Raw genomic sequence first — 21,889 nt, 5'->3', positions numbered from 1 at the left:
GTGTTTTACGTTGTACACAGAGGATATTTTTGCAGAATTCTGCATGCAGAGTCTCAATTTGGTGTTTGTCCCATTTTGTGAATTATTGGTTGGTGAGCAGACCCCAGACCTCACAACCATAAAGGGCAATGGGTTCTATAACTGATTCAAGTATTTTTTGCCAGATCCTAATTGGTATGTTGAATTTTATGATCCTTTTGATGGCATAGAAGGCCCTTCTTGCCTTGTCTCTCAGATCGTTCACAGCTTTGTGGAAGTTACCTGTGGTGCGGATGTTTAGGCCGAGGTACAGTGGAGAGAACAAGTATTTGATACACTGCCGATTTTGCAGGTTTTCCTACTTACAAAGCATGTAGAGGTCTGTAATTTTTATCATAGGTACACTTCAACTGTGAGAGACGGAATCTAAAACAAAAATCCAGAAAATCACATTGTATGATTTTTAAGTAATTCGTTTGCATTTTATTGCATGACATAAGTATTTGATCACCTACCAACCAGTAAGAATTCCGGCTCTCACAGACCTGTTAGTTTTTCTTTAAGAAGCCCTCCTGTTCTCCACTCATTACCTGTATTAACTGCACCTGTTTGAACTCGTTACCTGTATAAAAGACACCTGTCCACACACTCAATCCAACCTCTCCACAATGGCCAAGATCAGAGAGCTGTGTAAGAACATCAGGGATAAAATTGTAGACCTGCACAAAGCTGGGATGGGCTACAGGACAATAGGCAAGCAGCTTGGTGAGAAGGCAACAACTGTAGGCGCAATTATTAGAAAATGGAAGAAGTTCAAGATGACGGTCAATCACCCTCGGTATGGGGCTCCATGCAAGATCTCACCTCGTGGGGCATCAATGATCATGAGGAAGGTGAGGGATCAGCCCAGAACTACACGGCAGGACCTGGTCAATGACCTGAAGAGAGCTGGGACCACAGTCTCAAAGAAAACCATTAGTAACACACTACGCCGTCATGGATTAAAATCCTGCAGCGCACGCAAGGTCCCCCTGCTCAAGCCAGCGCATGTCCCGTCTGAAGTTTGCCAATGACCATCTGGATGATCCAGAGGAGGAATGGGAGAAGGTCATGTGGTCTGATGAGACAAAAATAGAGCTTTTTCCGTCTAAATTCCACTCGCCGTGTTTGGAGGAAGAAGGATGAGTACAACCTCAAGAACACCATCCCAACCGTGAAGCATGGAGGTGGAAACATCATTCTTTGGGGATTCTTTTCTGCAAAGGGGACAGGACGACTGCACCGTATTGAGGGGAGGATGGATGGGGCCATGTATTGCGAGATCTTGGCCAACAACCTCCTTCCCTCAGTAAGAGCATTGAAGATGGGTCGTGGCTGGGTCTTCCAGCATGACAATGACCCGAAACACACAGCCAGGGCAACTAAGGAGTGGCTCCGTAAGAAGCATCTCAAGGTCCTGGAGTGGCCTAGCCAGTCTCCAGACCTGAACCCAATAGAAAATCTTTGGAGGGAGCTGAAAGTCCGTATTTCCCAGCGACAGCCCCGAAACCTGAAGGATCTGGAGAAGGTCTGTATGGAGGAGTGGGCCAAAATCCCTGCTGCAGTGTGTGCAAACCTGGTCAAGACCTACAGGAAACGTATGATCTTTGTAATTGCAAATAAAGTTTTCTGTACCAAATATTAAGATCTGCTTTGTTGATGTCATGCAATAAAATGCAAATGAATTACTTAAGTCATACAATGTGATTTTTCTGGATTTTGGTTTTAGATTCCGTCTCTCACAGTTGAAGTGTACCTATGATAAAGAATTACAGACCTCTACATGCTTTGTAAGTAGGAAAACCTGCAAAATCGGCAGTGTATCAAATACTTGTTCTCCCCACTGTATGTATAGTTTTTTGTGTGCTCTAGGGCAACGGTGTCTAGATGGAATTTGTATTAGTGGTCCTGGCAACTCGACCTTTTTTGGAACACCATTATTTTTGTCTTACTGAGATTTACTGTCAGGGCCCAGGTCTGACAGAATCTGTGCAGAAGATCTAGGTGCTGCTGTAGGCCCTCCTTGGTTGGGGACAGAAGCACCAGATCATCAGTAGACATTTGACTTCAGATTCTAGTAGGGTGAGGCCGGGTGCTGCAGACTGTTCTAGTGCCCTCGCCAATTCATTGATACAGTATATATGTTGAAGAGGGTGGGGCTTAAACTGCATTCCTCTCTCACCCCACGGCCCTGTGGAAAGAAATGTGTGTTTTTTGCACATTTTAACCACACACTTGTTTGTGTACATGGATTTTATAATGTCGTATGTTTTTCCCCCATCACCACTTTCCATCAATTTGTATAGCAGACCCTCATGCCAAATTGAGTCAAAAGCTTTTTAGAAATCAACAAAGCATGCAAAGACACTGTCTTAATTTTGGTTTGTTTGTTTGGCAATTAGGGTGTGCAGGGTGAATACGGGGTCTGTCCAACGGTAATTTGGTAAAAAGCCAATTTGACATTTGCTCAGTTCACTGTTTTCACTGAGGAAATGTACAACTCTGCTGTTAATGGTAATGCAGAGGATTTTCCCAAGGTTGCTGTTGATGCATATCCCACGGTAGTTATTGCGGTCACATTTGTCTCCACTTTTGTGGATTGGGGTAATCAGTCCTTGGTTCCAAATATTGGGGAAGATGCCAGAGCTAAGGATGATGTTAAATCTTTTAAGTATAGCCAATTGAAATTTGTGGTCTGTATATTTTATAATTTCATGTAGGATACCATCAACACCACAGGCCTTTTTGGGTTGGAGGGATTGTATTTTGTCCTGTAGTTCATTCAATGTAATTGGAGAATCCAGTGGGTTCTGGTAGTCTTCAATAAGTTTGTAATTGATCATGTATATGTTTTTGCTGTTTTGTTCTTTGTTATAGAGCCAAAAAGATTGGATAAGTGGTTTGTCCATACATCTCAGTTTTGGATAGATAACTCTTTGTGTTTGTTTAGTGTGTTCCAATTTTCCCAAAAGTGGTTAGTCTATGGATTCTTCAATTATATTGAGCTGATTTCTGATGTGCTGTTCCTTCTTTTTCCGTAGTGTATTTCTGTATCGTTTTAGCGATTCTCTCTCTCTCCGTCCCTCTCTCTCTCTCTCCTGTCTCTCCCCTTTCTATCTGTTAATGTAATATATCCATCCCAGCTCCAGAGTAGCTTTGGACTAGAGGAAAGGTTGACCCGGCACAGAGAGCTGTCCATCCGGCCCAGGGAGGATGTTGTGGTCCACCTGCTGTTTGCCCCCACCCGGGTGGCCTGCACCCTGGCCAAGCTGGAGATCAAACAGTCTGGAGTACGACCCTCACAACCTGGCATCAAGTTCACTGTGAGGCTCTCTCTACCCTAACATCCTGTAGACCGAAGCTTCTTCATCCTGGTCCTTAGTCATTGCCCGAGCACTCCAATCCTGATTCCGCTAATCAAAGGCTTGATGAGGAGTTGGTTATTTAAGTCAAGTGTGTAGTGCAACAACAGAAATGTGCACATATTTGGGTCCCCAGGACCTAGTTATTCACTGAAGCGACCAGACTGGTTTTCAATGGTGGTTTCTGATCTTAAAGGGACATTACACTTTAAAGTCAAAGTTGTCAGATGTTTTCAGACCTCAAAATGAGTGTGATAATGAATGGGTTATGTAGATCCAGCTATATGCCTCACATCCAAATACACAATCAGGAAGTAAGACAATGCTCATTGTCTCCTCTCTCTCTTCCCCCCAGATCCCACTATCAGGCTATGGAGGGACCAGTAGCATTATTCTGGAAGACACCAGGAAGCGTTCAGATGGCTACGTGGCTATGCTAATGGGTGTTGCAGCAGGCCAGGTGTCCAAGCTGTGTGTGTGTGTGAGGAACACTGGTTCCAGGGCTGCCTTCATTAAGGCTGTTCCCTACTCTGACCTTCAGACACGCTCTGTCATGGACTCATCTGTCATCAGCCTCTCTCCATCTCAGTTAGTACTGAAGGAGAGGACACAGGAGGTAGGACACATGACTTGTTTCAACATTTCTGCATGTGGTCAGAAAGGAGGTTCTGGTTGACACCTTGTCAAGTTGGTTTTATCTGGACTAACTGTCAAAGAGACCTGACTGAATGACACCTTGTCAAGTTGGTTTGAACTGGACTACCTGTCAGAGACCTGACTGAATGACACCTTGTCAAGTTGGTTTGAACTGGACTACCTGTCAGAGACCTGACTGAATGATACCTTGTCAAGTTGGTTTGAACTGGACTACCTGTCAGACCTGACTGAATGACACCTTGTCAAGTTGGTTTGATCTGAACTACCTGCCAGAGACCTGACTGAATGACACCTTGTCAAGTTGGTTTGAACTGGACTACCTGACAGAGACCTGACTGAATGACACCTTGTCAAGTTGGTTTGAACTGGACTACCTGCCAGAGACCTGACTGAATGACACCTTGTCAAGTTGGTTTGAACTGGACTACCTGTCAGAGACCTGACTGAATGACACCTTGTCAAGTTGGTTTGAACTGGACTACCTGTCAGAGACCTGACTGAATGACACCTTGTCAAGTTGGTTTGAACTGGACTACCTGCCAGAGACCTGACTGAATGACACCTTGTCAAGTTGGTTTGAACTGGACTACCTGACAGAGACCTGACTGAATGACACCTTGTCAAGTTGGTTTGAACTGGACTACCTGACAGAGACCTGACTGAATGACACCTTGTCAAGTTGGTTTGAACTGGACTACCTGCCAGAGACCTGACTGAATGACACCTTGTCAAGTTGGTTTGAACTGGACTACCTGCCAGAGACCTGACTGAATGACACCTTGTCAAGTTGGTTTGAACTGGACTACCTGACAGAGACCTGACTGAATGACACCTTGTCAAGTTGGTTTGAACTGGACTACCTGCCAGAGACCTGACTGAATGACACCTTGTCAAGTTGGTTTGAACTGGACTACCTGCCAGAGACCTGACCTGAGAGCTGTAGAGCTGTTTCTAACATTCACATTCTCTGGAATGTTTAGTTAAATATTTTGTATTACCTTGGATACTTCCCTTGGCATCTTTCTGTTTGATGACAACATTACGTTTTCTATTTGAATGCCAGTTGAACCAGGTGTTTGTGGACTGGTAACCTTCCCTAGGCTGTACTGGAGTGACACATACCTGCTAGTTAACCTGTGGCTCCTTTCTTCTTGTCTAGGTGATCACGGTTCTGATGAAGGTGACCCATAGAGAGCAGACTCTGTGTCAGTCAGCTAATGCCCTCCTGGCCACAGTCTGTCTCTTCTGTGGAGACGAGGTCTCACGACAACAGTTCAGGAGGTGAGGACCTGTCCCTCGGTTTCTTACATGGACTAATCTGTCATTAACTTGACTTTAAACAGCAATCTTATGAAGCAATAGCATTAGTGTCTTTTGAAGAGGTTGTTTCAGGCTGTCAGACAGAACAGTCTCTACTGTCCTCCAGGCCCTCTGTTTGATTTACAGCACACACTGTAAGGAGACTCATTTCACTACTCTCTCCATCTCCATCTCCTGTCCCCCAGGTTGCTGCTGTCGAAGCCCGAGGCAGGCAGGAAGATTCTGTCGGAGAACAGTCTGCTGAAAGGACTCAACTTCAACGAGAGGTTCCTGGGGGAGGAGCAGGTCCTGGAGGGTAAGGGTCATGGGTCTTTCTAGAACAGGAGTGGGAAAATGTCAATGTTGCCTTGGTTAGATAGTAGCTGGGAGCTTCCAGAGTCTGATACTTGTGAGATTTGTTTGTCACATTTTGCGGTCTGAATTGATTTTGGCGAGCTGCTCATAGGTGGTCTGGTAGCTACTGGTAGATCAACCTGTTGGAGACCCCTGTTCTAGAAACTAGGGTATCAGTGAGGATTTACTACGCTGGACAACAGCTGTCGATAAGTCATTCATAATAATCAGCAAAAAAATGTTTGTTGTGGAATTACCACCAGGGACACCTGAAGTCAATCTTAAATTAATCATTCTTTATTATCAGCAAGCTGGAGAGGTTCCAACAAACTCAATGCAACGTAGTACACGTCGGTCGGCAGCTCCGCCGGGGCAGTCCCGTTAGTTCTCTTATATACTGCTTACACAGACAAGTTATATTTGCATGATTTACATTATTCATTATTCATAATGAATTCATCATTAACTTTTGGTTCGTGCATGTGACCGACCAATACCTCACAAGGCTTTTTCTCTCCAAGCTGAGACCTTGAAACTGAGAAAGCCCTTTCGATTCTCAAAACAATGTTCTGGGCGGACTGCCAAATTGCTTATACTGATAGTGAGCATTTCACCCAGGCACCATCAATCAGTCACTTGCATGAACCCAGTCGAATTGGTCATTAGAGACGCACAAACATAAAATGTTCCTTCACAGGTTCATGTCATTACATTAAGATATAAGGGGGGAACATGGCTATATTCAAAAATATTCATGAGTTGATTTAAAACCTATGTTTAACACTTTCTCATGGTTGGCTTCTTGATGGATTTGTCCAAAATCATGGGACATAAAACATTACTTTTCTGTCCTTACATTTATAGCAGTGTAAGTTGTCGTTATATCAAATATTAAGCATTAGTCAGTTAAATTAGACATTAAACATGAACCCTGTAAGGATCGTGGATCTAGCTGTCAGACATTTTTTGTGTAGAGATCTCAGAAATGCAGTCTAACTACGTAATATTTTGTGTCTCCTTATGTTACGGGGTGAAAACAGTTCTCATGGGCACACAAATCCCCCAAAATCAATGCGATTGCAAAATCAAATGCTTCTAACTGAAAATCACCTTACCTTGATACTTAAAACCTAAATCAATACTGTCATTAACGTGGTTCTTCAATGATTATGCATAATACTTGTTGGATGCGCATTTGCTGTTGAGCAGTTTATAATATTTTCACACCTGATCCAGGAAGGAATTTTCTGAATGACAGTCAAGTGACTAATAGCTGTTGTGATTGTGCATGTGATGCAACAACAGCCCAAGTGTTGGAATATTTTGGTGTCTCATTCGTTACTCCGGTAAAGACCGTTGTGCCTGGATCAAGGTTGGAGTGTCGGAGAATGGGGTGATGAGGCTTGTGGAACGTTGGCAACGGGAGCAATGTCACCATGGACAATTTATTCACTTCACTGTCATTGGAGAACAAGTTGCCTGCAAAGAGAAGAAGTCTGGCCTGCACCATGAACAATTAAAATGGGAGGATGGCTTATAATAATGGCTGGAACAGAGCGAATGGAATGTCATCAAATACCTGGAAATCATGTGTTTGACTTATTTGACCCATTCCGCTCCAGCCATTACCACGAGCCCGTCCTCCCCTATTAATTGTTCATGGTGCCGGCCAGACTTCTTTCCTTTGCAGGCAACTTGTTCTCCAATGACAGTGAAGTGAATAAATTGTCCATGGTGACATTGCTCCCGTTGCCAACGTTCCACAAGCCTCATCACCCCATTCTCCGACACTCCAACCTTGATCCAGATCCTTCTTACATTTACATTTTCGTCATTTAGCAGACGCTCTTATCCAAAGCGACTTACAAATTGGTGCATTCACCTTTATGATAGCCAGTGTGACAACCACTTTACTATATATATATATATATATATATATATATATTATTATTATTTATTTTTTTCATCACAGTCTCCGACACTCGCCCCTGCTGCCCGATGTGGATATTTTCCCAGATATTGAAATCCGTTCAGCATGTACAATTACACAAGCTATCACTGTGTAGCCTACTCCAAGTAGGCCAGAGTAGACTGATATAGGGTACATACGATGTTAAGATTAGAATTAGAATGGGTCAGTATAATAGAATGTCCCTGTTCTTCATCACAATGTGATTCCATAACTCTGAATCGTTCGCTCCCCGTCGCTCATCAACTGTCCCCGTTCTTCATCACAATGTGATTCCATAACTCTGAATTGTTCGCTCCCCGTCGCTCATCAACTGTCCCTGTTCTTCATCACAATGTGATACCATAACTCTGAATCATTTGCTCCCAGTCGCTCATCAACTGTCCCTTTACTTCATCACAATGTGATTCCATAACTCTGAATCGTTCGCTCCCCGTCACTCATCAACTCTCCCCAGTATACTTTATCTGTTAAATGTCAAATTAGTTTCAGTACAGTTTAGGTTCAGTTTCCAGGCAAATGTCGGTGTGATTATCAGCTGGGCGCTGCACTTTCAACTGTCGGAAGAAGGAGCAGAGCGGGCCTTAGTGTTGGGAGAAGGAGGGGCAACGGGGGGAAACCATTCATAAAAATGACATGCCCTCCTAAAATAAATTAAATATAATAAAATGGTCAAAATGACCAGCGGTTCTGTTATTAAAGGATGTATAGTCCTGTGTCTGTATGTATGTATGTATTCACTTTTATTCCTCCAAGTACACATGTGGAAGTGTAGACTTGACCCCCTATGTTTAGCTCATGGTTTCCAATGCTGTCTGTCTCCAGCCTACGACCTTCCCCAGAGCCCCAACCAGGCCCAGTTGTTCTATGGGAACCTGAGTAAGGTGGTGTTGTCAGTGCTGGGCAGCACAGAGACATTGGACTCTGGAGAGAGTGACCACCAGGTCCACGTTCAGCCCCCCCTAGCTGTCACCAGGAGAGGCTCAGAGGCTGACAGGTACTGGGACTGACGGGGGGAATATCATACCTTAGGAAAGAACATAATCATATGAATGTTTTCATGTAACACCTTCTCATTTGGTTCCTAGTGTGTTTCTTTCTGCTTATAACACACAAGCAGCCCAATTCTGATATTTTGCCACAAATTGTTATTTTGACCAATCACATCTTTTGCCAATAATTTGGCACCCTGAGTAAATGCGGTCATGGGGGCAGTTTCCCAGACACAGGTAAAGCCTAGTGAGTCCTAGACAAGGACATTTGCTGAAAGGAGAATCTCCATTGAAATATATTTTTAGTCCAGGGCTACGCTTCATCTGTGTCTGAGAAACCAGCCCATCATGTCTGAAACAAATCTTATCCTGGTCCTCCAAACACATTCTGTTACTTGAGGTATACTAACAGTATGATGATAAAGGGATACTTCGGAAGTTTGTTGATGAGTCCCTTTATTTACTGCCCCAGAGTCAGATGAACTCATGGATACCATTTTTATGTCTGAGTGGTTTGAAGGAAGTTGCTGACTAGCGCTAGTGCAATTGCTAACTAGCGTTAGCGCAACTGGTAGCATGCTAGCAGATTGGCTTCCGGTCATTATGCTAATGCTACTTAGCAGTTCTGCTAACGCTAGTTAGCAATTGCGCTAGAGCTAGTTAGCAACTTCCTTCAAACCGCTCACAGAGACATTAGTGGTATCCACGAGTTCATCTGAATCTGGGGAAGTAGATACTGTGCCATCAGAAAGTATTCACACCCCTGGACTTTTAACACATTTTGTTCTCTTACAAAGTGGGATTTAATTGTAATTTTTTATCAACACAACATACTCTAATGTCAAAGTGGAAGAAAATTCAAACATTTGTATAAAATTCATAAAAAATAAAACTATCTTGATTTAGATTAGTATTGAACCCCCCCAAGTCAATACATGTCGGCAGCGATTACAGCTGTGAGTCTTTCTGGGTAAGTCTCTAAGAGCTTTCCACACCTGGATTGTGCAACATTTCACATTATTCTTTTCAAAATTCTTCATGTTCTGTCAAGTTGGTTGTTGATCATTGCTAGACAACCATTTTCAGGTCTTGCCATAGATTTTTAAGCAGATTTAATTGAAAACTAACTAGTCACTCAGGAACCATTCACTGTCTTCTTGGGAAGCAACTCCAGTGTAGATTTGGCCTTGTATTTTAGGTTATTGATTGTCCTGCTGAAAGGTGAATTCATCTCCCAGTGTCTAGTGGAAACCAGACTGAAACAGGGTTTCCTCTAGGATTTTGCCTGTGCTTAGCTCCATTCCGTTTCTTTTTTTATCCCCAAAATAACTCCCCAGTCCTTAACGATTACAAGCATACCCATCATAACATGATGCAGCCACCACCATGCTTGAAAATATGGGGAGTGGTACTCAGTAATGTGTTGTACATGGGCCCCGTGTAGCTCAGTTGGTAGAGCATGGCGCTTGCAACGCCAGGGTTGTGGGTTCGATTATGAAAAAAAAAAAAATTATGCACTCAATAACTGCAAGTCGCTCTGGATAAGAGCATCTGCTAAATGACAAAATTGTAAAATGTATTCAGGACAAAAAGTGAATTGCTTTGCCACATTTTTTTGCAGTTGCAAACAGAATATTTTTATTCTGTACAAGCTTCCTTATTTTCACTGTCATTTAGGTTAGTATTGTGGAGTAACTACAATGTTGTTGATCCATCCTCAGTTTTCTCCCATCACAGCCATTAAACTCTCTAACTGTTTTAAAGTCACCATTGGCCTCGTGGTGAAATCCCTGAGCGGTTTCCTTCCTCTCCAGCAACTGAGTTAGGAAGGACGCCTGTATCTTTGTAGTGACTGTGTATTGATACACCATCCAAAGTGTAATTCAAATCAAATTTTATTGATCACATACACGTGTTTAGCAGATGTTATTGCGGGTGTAGTGAAATGCTTGTGCTTCTAGCTCCGACAGTGCAGTAATATCTAACAATTTCACAACATGTACCCAATACACACAAATCTATGTAAGGAATGAATTAAGAATATATACATATATGGACAAGCGATGTTAGAGCGGCATGGACTAAAATACAGTAGAATAGTATAGAATACAGTATATACATATGAGATGAGTAATGCAGATATGTAAACATTATTAAAGTGACTAGTGTTCAATTTTTTAAAGTGGCCAGTGATTTCAACAGGCAGCAGCAGCCTCTAATGTGCTAGAGATGTCTATTTAACAGTCTGATGGCCTTGAGATAGAAGCTGTTTTTCAGTCTCTCGGTTCCAGCTTTGATGCACCTGTACTGACCTCGCCTTCTGGATGATACCGGGGTGAACAGGCAGTGGCTCGGGTGGTTGTCCTTGATGATGTAGCTCAGTTGGTAGAGCATGGCGTTTGCAACGCCAGGGTTGTGGGTTCGATTCCCACGGGGGGCCAGTATGAAAAAAATATATAAATAATGTACTAACTGTAAATTGCTCTGGATGAGAGCGTCTGCTAAAATGACTAAAAGTAAAAAATAAAAATAAAAGATCGTTTTGGCCTTCCTGTGACATCGGGTGCTGTAGGTGTCCTGGAGGGCAGGCAGTGTGCCCCCGGTAATGCGTTCGGCAGACCGCACCACCCTCTGGAGAGCCCTGCGGTTGCGGGTGGTGCAGTTGCCGTACCAGGCGGTGATACAGCCCGACAGGATGCGCTCAATAACTTCACCATGCTCAACAGGATATTCAATATCTGCTTTTTTTTTTTTTTACCCATCTACCAATAGGTGCCCTTCTTTGCGAGACATTGGAAAACCTCCTTTTTGTGGTTGAATCCGTTTTGAAATTCACTGCTCGACTGAGGGACCTTACAGATAATTGTATGTGTGGGGTACAGAGATGAGGTAGTCATTCAACAATCATGTTAAACACTATTATTGCACACATGCAACTTATTATGTGACTTGTTAAGCACATTTTTACTCCTCAACTTATTTAAACTTGCCATGACGAAGGGGTTGAATACTAACTGACTCAAGACATTTCAGCTTTTCATTTTTTTATTAATTTGTAAAAATGTCTAAACATAATTCCACTTTGACATTATGGGGTATTGTTTGTAGGCCAGTGATAAAAAAACGAATAAAAAACGAATTGAGTCCATTTTAAATTCAGGCTGTAACACAACAGCGTGGAAAAGGTCAAGGGGTGTGAATACTTTCTGAAGGCATTGTAAATGGCCTCATTGACAAAATCCCAAAGTATCCCTTTAATGGTTATATAACGTTGTTCTAGTGGTGTTGACTTATACTAACAGTATGATGTTAATGGTTGTATAACGTTGTTATTATCATGTTGTAGTGGTTTTGGCAACTCAGACCGTCACATCAGCAACGTGTCTCTGGATGTACTGCCTGTGAAGGGTCCTCAAGGCCCAGCGTTACCCAGGACAGAGGCCTCTCGGATGGGGACAGAACCAGGGGACCACAGGGACTCCTGGAGCCTCCAGCCTGAACAGCTGGTTCTCACCTCTCCCACTATCAGTCAGTATTATCATGTCAATGTTTGTGACAAACTCTGTGCTCTTTGCAGCCTGTGCAAGGTCTCTTCTGTTTGTGACAAACTCTGTGCTCTTTGCAGCCTGAGCAAGGTCTCTCAGGACAGAAACGTTGCTGCTCCAGGTTTTCTTTTCATAAAAAGTGTGGTTTTTAGCAGAGTAGAATTGTGAACCCTTTCCTTTGGTTGATAATGTGTCCAGACGGAGTCGCCGAAACCAGACACGTCCAGATCCAGAACCACTCATCATCCAGAGAGCTGAGCTTTGAGTTGTCCTGGCCAGCCCACTGTCTCACTGTTACCCCTCAGCATGGAGTCATAGAACCACAGTACGTACACACACACACACACACACACACACACACACACACACACACACACACACACACACACACACGCTTTGAGTTGTCCTGTCCAGCCAACCGTTACAGCTCAGCATGAACTTCTACATAGAACCACAGGATAGGAAGCCTTGCACACACCTTATTCTATTCATAAATCCTGTGTTATCATCCCAGAACTGGGCTTCAAATGGTTTCCTTCTTAGTAGCCAGTCCAATGTTGTACAAACTCTTAAATACTGTATTTTTCCTCAAACTCATGTCTCATGTCAGCTACTTTGTGGTATTATGAGTAGGAGGGTTTCACCATAGTTAGTTGTTGTTTTCCCAGGTGACTATATTAATAGGAATGTTTCACCATAGTTAGTTGTTTTCCCAGGTGACTATATTAATAGGAATGTTTCACCATAGTTAGTTGTTGTTTTCCCAGGTGACTATATTAATAGGAATGTTTCACCATAGTTAGTTGTTGTTTTCCCAGGTGACTATATTAATAGGAATGTTTCACCATAGTTAGTTGTTGTTTTCCCAGGTGACTATATTAATAGGAATGTTTCACCATAGTTAGTTGTTGTTTTCCCAGGTGACTATATTAATAGGAATGTTTCACCATAGTTAGTAGTTGTTTTCCCAGGTGACTATATTAATAGGAATGTTTCACCATAGTTAGTTGTTGTTTTCCCAGGTGACTATATTAATAGGAATGTTTCACCATAGTTAGTTGTTTTCCCAGGTGACTATATTAATAGGAATGTTTCACCATAGTTAGTTGTTGTTTTCCCAGGTGCCACCTCCAGATCCTCATCAGTCCTAATCCGTCCCTAGCAACCAGGTCTTCCACATTGCCATGGAGTGGACAGATCTATGTCCAGTGTGACAGCCAACAGAAGGTAGTGGTCACCTCCTCAATGTCTTGATGTAGTGGTCACCTCCTCAATGTCTTGATGTAGTGGTCACCTCCTCAATGTCTTGATGTAGTGGTCACCTCCTCAATGTGTTGATGTAGTGGTCACCTCCTCAATGTCTTGATGTAGTGGTCACCTCCTCAATGTCTTGATGTAGTGGTCACCTCCTCAATGTCTTGATGTAGTGGTCACCTCACCCTCTTGATGTTCTCTCCATCATACTGTTGTATTGTAACTGCTAACATGATGTACTTTGAATTAGCGTCATCCTAGATTAATGTTAGTTTATTGTTAACATGTTATTTTCTCTCCAGTTCATCAGAATCCAGATCCGTCAGGACCTAGCTCTGGATGTATCAACCGCCCCAGCAGACCGGTCCCTAGCCCCCCTTCCCCCCCAGACTGCTACCCCCATGCCCACCACCATGCTGCCCCCTGCAGGCCGACCCCCCCAGACCCTGACCAGGGCAGCTCCAGCCACGGTGGAGATCAGTAACCGCACCATCATGTTTCCTGCCACGCCCTCAGGAGACACCTCAGGTAGGAGACACTCTCACTCCCAGCGTTACTCAGCATTGGGACATATCTATAATCTGACTCCCAGCGTTACTCAGCGTTGGGACATATCTATCATCTCTGACCCCAGCGTTACTCAGCATTGGGACATATCTATAATCTGACTCCCAGCGTTACTCAGCGTTGGGACATATCTATCATCTCTGACCCCAGCGTTACTCAGCATTGGGACATATCTATAATCTCTGACTCCCAGCGTTACTCAGCATTGGGACATATCTATAATCTCTGACTCCCCAGCGTTACTCAGCATTGGGACATATCTATAATCTCTGTACTTTGCAATTGCCAGTCAAAATAAACACATTTCCCCTCTAGGATAATACAAAATGCTGTGTATGTTTTTGAAGACTGTTCCTGCATGAGTGGGTGGTTTTCCAGTGTTTTGATCTAAAGGCTGTCTCTTCCTTGGTCAGAGTCCTCTGTGGAGGTGGAGAATAGAGGAGAACAGGTGAGGTGGTACCTGTCATCCTTCGCCCCTCCCTATGTAAAGGGGGTGGACAGCAGTGGGGACGTTTACCGGGCCACCTACACAGCCTTCAGATGTCCCAGAGTCTCTGGAACCCTGGGAGCACACGACAAGATGCAGGTGATTACTCCATCTCTACCCCTACCCATACCTATGGCTTTATTAGGGTTACTGACCTCCTAGCTTTACCCAGTCACACCTCTGGCCCCAGAACATACATCAGGGCTATTCAACTGGTGGCCCGCGGGCCAGATCTGGCCAGTTTATCCATTTAGAATGGCCCTTTGATCGATTCTGAACATTAAGCAAAAAAAATTGGGACCACCCAAAGGGAAAAATTTATGCACACATGACTGTAAGTCGCTTTGGATAAAAGCGTCTGCTAAATGGCATATTATATTATAAATCTGGCCCCCGTAAGAATCTAGTTGAATAGCCCTTCCATACATATTACCATTTGGAGGATGACTGGGCATGTCCTATGTGTCTCCGGTCAATAGGATGCCTTGTGGGGCTTAGCCCATGATGGGTGTTGTCCTCCTGTTGATGTCTGTGTCTCCTCTCCAGGTGCCCATCACCTTCCTGCCGAGGGACCGAGGGGACTATGCTCAGTTCTGGGACCTGGAGTGTCACCCTGTGGCCGAGCCTCAGCACAAGACCAGGATACGCTTCCAGCTCTGTGGCACTGTGAGTAGACTGTTATAGGACATCATCATATACTGCAGGGTGACTTCCTGCTTTGCAGAAGTCTTCCCAATGTGAGCAAGTCTCAACTAGCAGAAGGATGAAGAGAGAGTTTTTAAAGTTGGGTCGTTTTGAATAGGGGGGTTGTGGTGGTGGTGATGATGATGATGATGATGATTGTGTGTTTCAGGGTGTTAAGGTTGGTCCAGTGGAGGCTCCTCAGGAAGCAGACTGTTCTTTGGTGAAGACTGATGCCACCTTCAAGACCAGGATGAGACCTGACCCTGTTCTTGCTGCTGCTGGGGGCAGGACTGGGTAAGGACTGGCAGTCATGTCTCACTAGTGTTGACTATAAAAACAAGAGGAGTGTATCACAAAACAGGAGCACTAGTTAGTCAGTCAGCTGGCTATCTGGTAAACATTCAGATATAGCTCTTGATTTGATCTGAAGGATAACTGCTCAGAAGCCCACGGAGGAGGAAGGGCCAGGTGGATGTTAAATGTGTGAGGTTGTGACAGGTGGATGTTGTGTTCCAGTCAGGAAGAGGCTCTTGGTAGGGGTGTTTACGCCCCCCAGGTCCTCTACTCCTTCCCCCCTACCAGGGTGGGGGAGACCAGCACGCTGAAGGTCAACATGAGAAACAACTCCTTTGACACGCATGGGGTGAGCCACACACACACACACACACACACACACACACACACAAGAATCATTGCATGAGCTGTGTGATTGATGTGATAACTACCCAGAATGCTTTGCGTTGCATGGATTTGATGTTGAGCTTGTCTAATGTTGCAGCTGAGGTTCCTAAGCCCTAGAGAGCCTTTCCACATCAAGCATTCCAAATATTCACTAAGGTGAGTCAACACCACATCACGATGGTCGTGTTCCTCTTCTGTTAGCCTGGCCGCAGATCTATACAATGACCATAGAAGTTGACCAAGACGGCCCAGCCAGGTCTGGGACCTGGCTATGATGTACTGAAAGGCTGTGATTGATGCAGTGTGTGTAACCTGAGTGTGACTCCCTGCTCCTAATGCTGTTGAAGGCCACTGAGCGGGATCGGCCTGAGAGCGTCTGGACAGCAGGTTACTGTGTTGGTCAGCTCTGGGCCTGGGGGTGAGGTCAGGGGTCAGCCTGAGAGCGTCTGGACAGCAGGCTACTGTGTTGGTCAGGCTCTGGGCCTGGGGGTGAGGTCAGGGGTCAGCCTGAGAGCGTCTGGACAACAGGCTACTGTGTTGGTCTGGGCCTGAGGTCAGGGGTCAGCCTGAGAGCGTCTGGACAGCAGGCTACTGTGTTGGTCTGGGCCTGAGGTCAGGGGTCAGCCTGAGAACGTCTGGACAGCAGGCTACTGTGTTGGTCTGGGCCTGAGGTCAGGGGTCAGCCTGAGAACGTCTGGACAGCAGGCTACTGTGTTGGTCTGGGCCTGGGGGTGAGGTCAGGGGTCAGCCTGAGAGCGTCTGGACAGCAGGCTACTGTGTTGGTCAGGCTCTGGGGGTGAGGTCAGGGGTCAGCCTGAGAGCGTCTGGACAGCAGGTTACTGTGTTGGTCAGCTCTGGGCCTGGGGGTGAGGTCAGGGGTCAGCCTGAGAGCATCTGGACAGCAGGCTACTGTGTTGGTCTGGGCCTGAGGTCAGGGGTCAGCCTGAGAGCGTCTGGACAGCAGGCTACTGTGTTGGTCTGGGCCTGAGGTAAGGGGTCAGCCTGAGAACGTCTGGACAGCAGGCTACTGTGTTGGTCTGGGCCTGGGGGTGAGGTCAGGGGTCAGCCTGAGAGCGTCTGGACAGCAGGCTACTGTGTTGGTCAGGCTCTGGGGGTGAGGTCAGGGGTCAGCCTGAGAGCGTCTGGACAGCAGGTTACTGTGTTGGTCAGCTCTGGGCCTGGGGGTGAGGTCAGGGGTCAGCCTGACAGCGTCTGGACAGCAGGCTACTGTGTTGGTCAGGCTCTGGGCCTGGGGGTGAGGTCAGGGGTCAGCCTGAGATCGTCTGGACAGCAGGTTACTGTGTTGGTCTGGGCCTGGGGGTGAGGTCAGGTACTAGCTGTGGTGTAATGTATACTGGAGTTGGTGTGGTGTGGAGAATGGCACCTTGCTGCATGTCCTGACTCCTCCCATGATGCATAGGGTTCTCATTCTCACGTCATCGCCATGTGGAATGAACTTCTGTTGCTACATCTTTATCTTTTTTTGTCTTCCCAGTTTGAGTTTGCCAAAGAAACAGTCTATTGTCACTACCTATACAGTATCTGTCAGATGACACTATTCTATTCCAACAGGTCAGGTGTGTAATCATGATCAACACAGTGCAATGTTATTATTTGCATCTGCTCATATCACAGCTCAAAGTGTGTCTCAGTCCATGTTTTGTCTGTCTGTAACTGTCCATGTTTTGTCTGTCTGTAACTGTCCATGTTTTGTCTGTCTGTAACTGTCCATGTTTTGTCTGTCTGTAACTGTCCATGTTTTGTCTGTCTGTAACTGTCCATGTTTTGTCTGTCTGTAACTGTCCATGTTTTGTCTGTCTGTAACTGTCCATGTTTTGTCTGTCTGTAACTGTCCATGTTTTGTCTGTCTGTAACTGTCCATGTTTTGTCTGTCTGTAACTGTCCATGTTTTGTCTGTCTGTAACTGTCCATGTTTTGTCTGTCTGTAACTGTCCATGTTTTGTCTGTCTGTAACTGTCCATGTTTTGTCTGTCTGTAACTGTCCATGTTTTGTCTGTCTGTAACTGTCCATGTTTTGTCTGTCTGTAACTGTCCATGTTTTGTCTGTCTGTAACTGTCCATGTTTTGTCTGTCTGTAACTGTCCATGTTTTGTCTGTCTGTAACAGTCCATGTTTTGTCTGTCTGTAACAGTCCATGTTTTGTCTGTCTGTAACTGTCCATGTTTTGTCTGTGTGTTTCTTTGAACCCGAACATACTTGGTCCATGTATTGATTTCTTACCATTTCTCCCTGCCCTCCAGATCCCAACGCTACATCCACCTCCCAGTCCAGTTCAAACCGGTTGTAACTGGCAACCATTCCAGCCTGCTGTTGGTTCAGATGGATACCAGTGGAAGCCTCACTATCCAGCTAACTGGTGAGGCCCTACCCTGACTGGCCTGAGGACTGCTGGGTCTGAGTGGGTCACTGCATCTGTAGTATGGACTATACTGGATCCCTGCTGAAGGTCATATGGAAGAATGAACTATGAAGCCTTTGTCCAATACGGCACCCTAATCCCATTATGGTGTACTATTTTTGGCCAAAGCCTTAGGAAATAGGGTGCCATTTCAGATGAACCCTAAGTCTTCCTCCTCCTGCCTTATTGACTGTCCATATTGACTGGAGCTGATAAACTGCATCTGACTGAGCTGATGGTGAATACTGCCGACCGACTTACCGCACTTTGTTCTCTCTAACCGCACTTGTACTCACTCACTCACTCACTCACTCACACACACACACACACACAGCTGGCCTGGTCCACAGGTGTCCTGGACTCTGACTGGCAGCTGAACAGTGGCTCTGTTTGTTACCAGCTTGAATCAGTGGTTTAGTCTGGCCGGCCCACAATCAGCCTGTCTCTTCTGGCCTCAGCTCATGATCTGTCTCTTCTGGCCTCAGCTCATGATCGGTCTCTTCTAGCCTCAGCTCATGATCTGTCTCTTCTGGCCTCAGCTCATGATCGGTCTCTTCTGGCCTCAGCTCATGATCTGCCTCTTCTGGCCTCAGCTCATGATCGGTTTCTTCTGGCCTCAGCTCATGATCTGTCTCTTCTGGCCTCAGCTCATGATCGGTCTCTTCTGGCCTCAGCTCATGATCGGTCTCTTCTGGCCTCAGCTCATGATCTGCCTCTTCTGGCCTCAGCTCATGATCTGCCTCTTCTGGCCTCAGCTCATGATCAGTTTCTTCTGGCCTCAGCTCATGATCGGTCTCTTCTGGCGTCAGCTCATGATCTGTAATTTGTCTAATGTTGTTGTCACAAGCAGGCCATTGTTGCCCTGTTATGTAGCAGCGAGCAGCACAGAAACACAAACAGCTGAGAAACGTTAGGGATTACCCTGGTGTAGTTTCACTGGAATGTTTTAGTCTGCTGGGGTTATGGCTGCAGGAACTGTGGTGTGTAAAGTCACTGTTTCTTTGTGCCCATGTCGCAAAAGCCTTAGGAAATAGGCTTGCCTTGAAACAGAACGTTGCCCTTCCAGCACTGAAAATTATCTCTTCAATGTGGGTTGAGAAAATACACGTTCATGAGCTAATTCCTCTAATTAGAATCCAGTGAAATATGTTCCAGTGGTGCCAATGGGTCCTAACCTGAGTGCCAGTCTGTCTGTGTTATCATGCCAACTGTCACTCATTGTCATGACAAACAATGAGCAATGGAGTTGGCAAGAACACAAACAGAACAGATGTGGGACGAAGCTAAATGAGTCATGCTATTTTGTTTTCAGTTAGGTGTCATTTGGGATGCGTCCATGGTAACGCAGCTAGTCAGAACAGTCCCCACCTGGATGGCAGCAGCCTGTCTGCTGTCAGAGACATGTGTTCCATTCCTGGTCCGGGCAACATCCCAACGTCTCATTGTTCTATTCCTGGTCCGGGCAACATCCCAACGTCTCATTGTTCCGTTCCTGGTCCGGGCAACATCCCAACGTCTCATTGTTCCGTTCCTGGTCCGGGCAACATCCCAACGTCTCATTGTTCCGTTCCTGGTCCGGGCAACATCCCAACGTCTCATTTGTTCCAGATGCACTTAATAAAGTGAGGAGGAAGGATGTGATTACATGTTAAACCCTCTCCCAGTGGGAAGCGTAGCGTGGTGGTCTGGGCAGCTTGATGTGGTTACCATGGTGAGGTGGTGGGGTAGATGGGTAATGAGTAACGTTGGTTCCACCAGGCCTGGTCCAGTCAGAGGCTGCATCCCAAATGGCACCCTATATAGTGCACTACATTTGACCAGAGCCACATAGGGAACAGGGTGCCATTTGGGATGTAGCCAGAGACCATTGCAGCTCCATTTCCTCTCCACTGGGGTTCTGCATGGGGCTGGCAGACAGACAACATTTTTGTCATGGCTGATGTCATGTGACAGGGCCGATATGGGGTTTTGGTCAGTTGACCTGTTCATGAACTTTAAAAGTAAGCTCAGTGCTTGGACAGGCGGAAGTGGTTTTCCACGATCAACACAATCATTGTTCCATAAAGTTTGAACTTTGTTTTTGTATTAGAAATTGCACACGCTTTAAAAAGCACATTGTTTATATTTGATCTATGTTTTTTTTTAAATGACCTTGATAAAATAAAGATTTGTCAAACATTTCGCTCTCCCGAAGGAGTGAAGTTTTTAGGTTTTGCAATGTAATATTAAATAACTGGACTAACAAAGATGCATATTTCTATTTAAAATGCATTCTGAGACATTGTGTTTTAGCTAAAATGTCAAACGAAATGCACCTAATCATACATTAACGAAATGCACCCCATCATACATTAACGAAATGCACCCCATCATACATTAACGAAATGGACCTCATCATACATTAACGAAATGGACCTCATCATACATTTACATCATTCAGCAGACACTCTTATCCAGAGTGACTTACAGGAGCAATTAGGCTTAAGTGCCTTGCTCAAGGGCACATCGACAGATTTTTCACCTAGTCGGCTCAGATTCAATCCAACAACCTTCCGGTTGCCCAAAGCTCTTAACCGCCAGGCTACCTGCCGCTCATGGACATCATGGACACTGGATGGATTGATTAGGTCTGCGCCAGACGACCTGCCGCCCCTGGACATCATGGACACTGGATTGATTGATTAGGTCTGCGCCAGGCGACCTGCCGCCCCTGGACATCATGGACACTGGATGGATTGATTAGGTCTGCGCCAGGCGACCTGCCGCCCCTGGACATCATGGACACTGGATTGATTGATTAGGTCTGCGCCAGGCGACCTGCCGCCCCTGGACATCATGGACACTGGATGGATTGATTAGGTCTGCATCTTGTAGTGAACCGACACGCCACTAGGGGGCCTGTTTGCCCACTGTGCTTTGCTTGATTTACACACAGAATCCCAGACAGTGAGTAGGGTTACATGCGCTCAATAATGCGATTTATTGTGGATAGTCAGATTAATATAAATGTTAGATTAAAACATTTATATACTTTGCAATAACTATTTCCCTAATAATCCTGTTTACATAGACACATCTGAAAGCAGGCTGCCTGATGGCACTGATAAATGCAGAAAATCTAAACGTTCTACCACAGAGACCATGTTATTTTTGGGAAGCATATTTGATTGAGTTCGGACATATAAAGTTTGTTTACTTCTAAGGGTGTTTGGTCCCTATCAGACCATGTTTGTGAACTCAGTGCGGTACATTTTTTTTGTTGCAGTGTGAACACCAATAGAAATCAGACCCCTCAAAGGAGCACCCAAAGCGAACCGAACTGAGACCATCTCGAGAGGTTGGTCTGAGTTCGGTTTGCTTGAATTCCGCGGGTTGCTTGTAATTTTTCCCCCACCACACATTACTGCAACACCGTTTTCCCTGCCATAAACCCTCACATTGGTGCCACAAAAGAAAGCTGATGTGCAGGTTCGCAGAAAAAAACGTGTGCCGTTTTTTGGATATTGAGTAGCGGTTGTCAAGGATGCACAGAAATTCCAAAACCTGTGGAGTTTTTAGTTCAGATTATTTGTTTGCAATATGTGATCTATAGGCTAAGAGA

The 21,889-nt window shown here is 45.2% G+C and overlaps 1 protein-coding gene across 3 annotated transcripts in view; it reads left to right on the top strand.

The window, feature by feature from the left end:
- cep192 (centrosomal protein 192) overlaps window positions 1-20,668 on the top strand; it is a 60,903-nt gene extending 40,235 nt beyond the window's left edge. For all 3 annotated transcript variants that reach the window (XM_045226140.1, XM_045226141.1, XM_045226139.1), the window contains exons 32-46: window positions 3,162-3,341; window positions 3,736-3,996; window positions 5,197-5,318; window positions 5,543-5,652; window positions 8,485-8,656; window positions 11,998-12,179; window positions 12,395-12,521; window positions 13,318-13,423; window positions 13,753-13,978; window positions 14,431-14,603; window positions 15,051-15,170; window positions 15,358-15,482; window positions 15,705-15,831; window positions 15,967-16,025; window positions 18,131-20,668. In XM_045226140.1, the coding sequence (XP_045082075.1) occupies window positions 3,162-3,341; window positions 3,736-3,996; window positions 5,197-5,318; window positions 5,543-5,652; window positions 8,485-8,656; window positions 11,998-12,179; window positions 12,395-12,521; window positions 13,318-13,423; window positions 13,753-13,978; window positions 14,431-14,603; window positions 15,051-15,170; window positions 15,358-15,482; window positions 15,705-15,831; window positions 15,967-16,025; window positions 18,131-18,263 (2,223 nt within the window). In that variant the 3' untranslated portion in view covers window positions 18,264-20,668. The remainder of the gene's footprint in view (window positions 1-3,161; window positions 3,342-3,735; window positions 3,997-5,196; window positions 5,319-5,542; window positions 5,653-8,484; window positions 8,657-11,997; window positions 12,180-12,394; window positions 12,522-13,317; window positions 13,424-13,752; window positions 13,979-14,430; window positions 14,604-15,050; window positions 15,171-15,357; window positions 15,483-15,704; window positions 15,832-15,966; window positions 16,026-18,130) is intronic.
- The last annotated feature ends 1,221 nt before the right edge of the window (window positions 20,669-21,889 follow it).

The sequence above is a fragment of the Coregonus clupeaformis genome, chromosome 17, assembly GCF_020615455.1.
Source record: "Coregonus clupeaformis isolate EN_2021a chromosome 17, ASM2061545v1, whole genome shotgun sequence".
Taxonomy (NCBI): Eukaryota; Metazoa; Chordata; class Actinopteri; order Salmoniformes; family Salmonidae; genus Coregonus; species Coregonus clupeaformis.
This window is presented reverse-complemented; position numbering and strand designations above follow the sequence as displayed.